Source organism: Epinephelus moara, chromosome 1 (assembly GCF_006386435.1).
Source record: "Epinephelus moara isolate mb chromosome 1, YSFRI_EMoa_1.0, whole genome shotgun sequence".
In the NCBI taxonomy this organism is placed as follows: domain Eukaryota; kingdom Metazoa; phylum Chordata; class Actinopteri; order Perciformes; family Serranidae; genus Epinephelus; species Epinephelus moara.
In genome coordinates this window covers 9,648,939-9,655,606 of record NC_065506.1, presented here as the reverse complement: position 1 = coordinate 9,655,606, position 6,668 = coordinate 9,648,939, and the positions used below count along the sequence as shown (strand labels likewise).

Here is a 6,668-nt window from a genome sequence, read left to right as displayed (position 1 = left end):
CCCCCCCTATGTTCATCACTTATTGATGCTGTTTTTCTATGAATAAGTCAATAAGTAATTTATTCCATTGAAATATCATTGATGTATTATAGAAAAGTGATTTATCTTTTTATAAATGACAAAACGCACATCTGCCTCATTTTTGCTGTGGTATCATGATACTACTCAGAACCGTGATACTTTCACTGGTATCATACCGTGGGTTTGGTACTGTGACAGCACTAGATGTCACAACCATTCCATTCGGAGTTGCGCAGTGAAGCGGCTCTGGTGCTGCTTAAAAAAGTGTTCCCCCACTTCTAATTTTACAAATTAAGCACTGGTTATAGTACAGCGGGATCCCCCAACCATCGCTTATATTTATAGTTTTTTCGGTCTTAAATTCCATTCAAGGTGGCATTAAAAAGGTCTTAAAAAGTCTTAAATTTAACTTACTGAAACCTGCAGATACCCTGTAGGAGGGTTGAAGTCTTCAGTTCAGTGTGTCATTGCTGTGCATGACACACCTACTACCCTTAACCACAGACAGGGCTGTGGTTTTAGAGGAAAACCACGAGTTTGGCAAGCATCACCATGTGTTTTGCATATGGAAAACTAATAGCACTGTGTTCTTTTTCGTAGACAATGTCAGACCAAAAACTCCACCAGTTTCCATCAGCGACATACAGGAGGTAAGAGCACTAAAATAAAGATGGGTGTGTATGCATAGCTTAATATTTTAACAATCATTCTGAAACTTGGGAGAGAATTACAGTCTTTTTCTTTTTCTGTCCTGTCTGTGTGACTTTTAGCCACCTCACGAGGAAGAGGAGGAGATGTCAACGAGTCCCGGAGTGTCCGAGTTTGTGAGTGACGCTTTCGACCCAACCGCCATCAACCATGAGGACCTGAGGAAAGAGATTGAGCAGCTGGTGCTGGATAAGAAGGAGAGCGTCCCCTCTCCTGATGGTTAGCTTTATGACAGTTTTTACCGATTCTTCAGCTAAGTGTTTTCTCCTAGTTGCTCACATCCCAAGTATTTACTGTACTTATTCAGCCAATTTAGATGTTAGTAGACAACACAAGGTGATTGCATCAAGTAAAATTGTGGAGTAAGTAACTGTCTTGCTCATAATCGTCCTGTGACATTCAGATGAATCAGCAGACTGGGAAAAGGAGCTGCAGCAGGAGCTTCAGGAGTACGAGGTGGTCTCTGAGTCCGACAACAAAGATGACCAATGGGATCAAGAGATCGAGAAGATGCTCCAGGCTGCCGACAGCTAGACAACCACAGCGTGTCCGTCTCCTGTTCGGTGATGTGGCCCAGAATGGAGAAACAGTGACCAGTGATGCACAAGGGGATGAACTTCCACAGTCTCCGCCCACCCAACTGTGATTACTATCTTGTAAACATTCCCCTGTTCCTAATGAAGGTGTAGGTCCAATTAAAGCAAGAGTGTGACACCTCTGCTGTCATCACTGGGTATGTTCAGGTGTATTAGTAAAGCACTACTTCATTGCTCCTTTCTAAAGTACTCTTATCTACTTGTTCTCCCTTATGCTGTCTCTTTTTGACAAGGAAAAGCCACCAGAGGGCGCTCCAGTACAACTGCAGTGAATTTTACAACAAAGGGGCCTGTTTGAAATGACATGAAATTTAATCTGTGTTTCCACTGCTGCTTTTTGGTGGGTTGTACAATAAAGTCTTAGTATAGTAAAAGTACGGTAAAGTTAAATGTAAAGTAACATTTATGTAAATAAAGATGATTCTAACACTATACTTCAAATTGCATTTCCTTTTCATTACATCTGTTTCTCATTTTACATTTTGCTTTTTGATAAACTCCTATGTGCAGGTCTGCTTCGCTTTGTTTCTCTACAGCTGAAATACTGGGTCAGTTTTAACCCAATTTGGGTCCGTCATGATACCCAAACTAGCAGTGGTCAACCCAGTGCTGAGCAGGCTTTACCCAGTACCCATGGGTATAAAAACCACTGGGTCACCAATCACACCCAAAACAATGGTTTGTTTTGACCCAGGGTTGCTATTTTTACTCTGTGTAAGGTTGTTTTTACCAGCCAGGACAACATCGCGAAGATTAGTGTTGTTTTGTTTTCACCTTTTGCGTGTTTGTGTGTGTGTTTGGCATCATGGCAAAATGTGGTCCTGGTGACACCCATTGTAGAGCAAGCTACCACAGAAGCTGTTTTGAGCACTTTTCCAGGTGTTTAGATGTCTGTCTGTCACTGGACAGATTTTGTCAACACAATAGTGCAGCAACTGTGCAAGATACAGTCACAAAACTTCACAGATTTATAGTTTAGATCACAATGAAGACACAATGAACACATTTGTTTTAGGTTGTGGATCACTATATTATGGTTGAAATGTTTCTGCTGCAGTGGTCTCTAGCTGACCTTTATATTGTGTCATCAATTAAACCAAAAAAGAGTCATTTTTTGACCCATGTGTAGTGTTATTTTATCAATTCCATTGGGAAATGAAAAAATAAAATCTCTGTCTTTATATTTTTGCTTCTTTTTTCAGGGGTTGTTATTTGTACCCATTATATATATATTATTAGGTCATCAATTAACAAAAAAATGTATATTTTCATAAACACTTTTGGTGTTCTGTTAAGACAAACAAGCTTATTACAAGTCAACGTTAAAATTGCCACCAATATACTACATGGCATTCAAAACTGCAAAGGACAACATGTTACAGCATGTTAAAAAACAGTCATAACATTCAGTATGAAGACATAATAATTCTTCACCCTCAGCAATTCAGCCAAACTTTGATTATTTCCAAAACATGTATGTGTAATGCATCTAAAACTTTGTCTTCTATCATGCTTGGATGATTAAATGTTCAAGAGGCTCTAGGATTTAACTGTGCATAACTTGTCCCTCTGTGCATTTTCTACTCATTGATGAGTTGTTCCCTACACATTTCAAGCTGATACAGTAAGATCATTTTGAGTGTTGGGGTTGTCCTTAAGAGGCTTCCTGAACTCTATCAAACATCTCGAGTCTTTAGAAGCAAATCTTCCAGGCTCATTTTCTGGAAATCCAAATCATGTACTTATGTACAGTACTTGAGTATGTGTACTTAGTTACATTATAAATAAATGTATATATGAATAAATACATCTGTATACATGAATTAATCAAATAGAATCTATGTGCAAAAGTGAACAAACAGATCTTTTTGAACAACTCATATAAGTGTCAGGTAGGTTCTGGGTTAGCCTGTCAAACGTCCAAATGCTCATGAATCCCCGACTTTTCCCATTCGCCCACTCACTGTCATTGCAGGGTACTGCTCAGCTGCCTGCTTGAGACCCCCACAAGGCTGTTCAACTTTGTATTCATGAGCTTTGAGTTGTAATGGAGAAAGACATAGATGCTACAAAGAAGGTGTGTTGTTTGTTATTGATCAGAGCGTTTAAGCAAAGCGTTGATCACAAAGAGCAAAAGACACTTATCAGTTCAACCATAGAATATGATGTGGAACTCTTTTTTTTAAGATTACTACATCACCATATGAATGTAGCACAATGCTGCAGACGTAACAGGGATGTCTGCTACTTGCCCCTCAAAGAACGACAGATCGTTGTTCAGTGACATTTCTGTAGCATCATATTGAGCTCACATAGCCCACCTACATACAAGTGGGATGCTGAATAAATGCATTAACATGAATATTTAAACTTTATGAATGTTAACTTATAAATGATGACTGGTAATGCATTGAAGAGACGTTTTGTGGCGTGGGCAGCTCTAGCTGCTCATATTCTGCAAGAAGTATCAAAATTCTAAAGATTCAATACATTTACATGTATCAACTCAAAGGAACTGATACTGTGAAAAGAATCAGTCCGCCTTCCGCTAGTATAATCCCCATCTCTATCCCACTTCATTCCCTGTCAGCTCTCTGACCAGCTGCCATGGAGATAGTAAAAGTTCTTCTTCCTTTCAGGTCATGGCAGTCTCTTTAGCTTCAATACTGCTGCCTTAACTTAAAATTGGAAAGAAGCACTGTTCGCCCTTTCAAGTGGATGATCATTCGAGACAGGGTTGTATTCTGTGTGACCTGAACACTGAATATAGACAATACTATTCTAGCTGAAAGGGAGGTGGAGCTGAGGGCACAGTGCAGAGGGGGGTGAGAAGGAAGCCAGGCGAGAGAGTGAGTCAGTAAGCGTGGAATGATGGAAAGGAGGCCTGGATGTTTTGGTAGTAGAAAGTCTGTAATCAACAAACACATAGCTGCGTTTGTGCCAACCAGACTGCCAGACGAGTCTCTGCATGCGCCATACGTTTCTGTGTAGGAGTGGTAGAGACAGATGGTACGCTGTCTGGAGTGTCAACACGACTACTGCCACCACAATTAGATACTCAAATGAATTGGAGAATAAATACTCATTTGCAACCGGCAATCAATACAAGGATCAATATGCTAATGTCTGCTGTGCTTTCTCTCTTCGTCTTAGCTTTCAGGTGTGTGTCCAGGCATATAATGTGGAAAACAGGCAGCTCAATGAATAATACCTCATGCAGCACGGCGTGTTCTCTCTTTGTTGTGTCTCTCTTTCTCATGTACACGTCACCTCTATCACAGCATGACAGTCAGGGTCCACCAGCTGGTCTCAGGCAGGACACACGGTTGTCACCATGGTGACAAAGCCCAGCAAATGAGGACCCATGTGTGTGGTTTATTGCTTGTGTGTGCTGTTGATTTAACAATCTTTTAATAATGCATAAAGGCAGGCCGGTGGGTATGTGCTTCTGTGTGTGTGTGTGTGTGTGTGTGTGTGTGTGTGTGTGTGTGTGTGTGTGTGTGTGTGTGTGCCCGATATAGCCTTCAGGTTGCTTGTCTGTATACCAGACAAAGAGACTAAAGAGAATAAACGGAGATGAGAGATAATCGTGTTGATAAAAACACATCACTAAGCAGGTTTCATGTGTGCCATGTGATGTGCTATGAGGCATAAATCCTCCTTAACTACCCAACCAGTTGTTTTCAAATTTAGTATTTGACAACAATGGTCTATACAGCACTCTTTATGGCCTGTCAGGATACAAAACAGAAGGAATGTTCTTAAAATTGGGGAGTTATAAAGAAAAGCAAGGATGTAAAGGACAGAACATAGAGTGGGGCGATACAAGGTGCTAGACTGAGAGGAATGAGGGCTAAAACAAAGGGTAGAGAGGACAAGGAAGGAGGTAAGGCAGCAGAAAAGGAGCTGAGTTGCTCAGACCACCTCCCTCTCACACCACAACCTCATTTAAAATCTTTTGTTACCAGTAGCCCCGCAAGCTGTGCAGAGAGGAATTTCAGCACCCTTTGTTATATTTTTCATAATACCAGGGGAAAAACTGGACTCCTATTATAGATAGAGAACAATTACATGTAAAAAGAGATGTCAGAAATAATGTAAATGTACGGAAGTTGTATACTTCCCAGATGGAACTACTGTAAACTATAAGGTTACTGTTCAGGGTAACATTTGCTTTTCTGCTAGTGAGAGAAAAGAAAAGTGTGCACCAAACCATGAACAAACATAATGACTATGGAAGACAAGTAAGGCCATAATAACTTGAAATAATAATAATGCTAATAATAATACATTTTATTTAAAAGGCGCCTTTCAAGACACCCTAGGTCACCTAACAAAGCATAAAATAATATACAGAACAAAAGACGTGACTGAAGACTGTAAAAAGGAAGGGGGGTACAGTCAGTGTTACAGTGCATAAGCTGGTTTGAATAGATGGGTTTCGAGAAGGGATTTGAAGAATGTTAGAAGGGGGCAGAATGGCAAAACACTGCGCATCGGTAAGAAACATTTGCAAAAGTCCAAGGACCTGGGGGGCCTTGCATTGCCTAATTTCCAATCATACTACTGGGCAGCAAACTTCAGAAGTCTTTTATATTGGATGGCACCAGACCAAGAGCACATAACTCCTCTTTGGGTTCAGTTAGAGTCAGAATCATGCAAACTTGCTGCTCTCTCCTCTTTACTATGTTGCACTCTCCCCTTTTCTTTAAAAAAAATGTGGCAATAATCCAGTGGTAAAACATTCATGTAGAATCTGGAAACAATTTCGATTAACTTTTAATTTGAAACATCTTTCCATTTCAGGTCAGATATTTCAAAATTCTATGTTTTCCCCTTCATTAAATGATGAAGCCTTTAGAGTTTGGCACTCTTTGGGATTGACATCTTTATCGCAGTTATATATTGATGGTACATTCGCCTCGTTTGCACAGCTGAAAGAAAGATTCCAGTTACCCACGTCTCAGATTTTCCGCTATTTGCAAGTGAGGGATTTTGTCAACAAAAACAGAGTTCGATTCCCCAATAGGCCCACAGGAACTCCTCTAGAGGATGACTTTAAATAAAGTTCATAGGGGTGTAATTTCTTGTATTTATAGAATAATTGCCAACCTCCTGATCCCACCATCTCCCTTTAAGGCACAGTGGGAAAAGGACCTGGAGGAAGAATTTGATGAGGAGATATGGACCTCTATTTTAAATAGGATTCACTCTTCCTCCTTTAGTGCGAGACATTCTCTCATTCAGTTTAAGGTAGTCCACCGCACTCACTGGTCCAGGGCTAAACTTGGTAAGATATTTCCTAATACTGATCCTATCTGTCCTCGTTGCAAATGGAACCAG

General features: G+C 40.3%; 1 protein-coding gene across 1 annotated transcript in view; it reads left to right on the top strand.

Moving 5' to 3' along the window:
- The window catches only part of LOC126392846 (synapse-associated protein 1-like), an 8,636-nt gene extending 6,877 nt beyond the window's left edge, over window positions 1-1,759 (top strand). The window contains exons 7-9 of the mRNA XM_050048516.1: window positions 622-671; window positions 792-948; window positions 1,133-1,759. Of these exons, the coding sequence (XP_049904473.1) occupies window positions 622-671; window positions 792-948; window positions 1,133-1,263 (338 nt within the window). The 3' untranslated portion in view covers window positions 1,264-1,759. The remainder of the gene's footprint in view (window positions 1-621; window positions 672-791; window positions 949-1,132) is intronic.
- The last annotated feature ends 4,909 nt before the right edge of the window (window positions 1,760-6,668 follow it).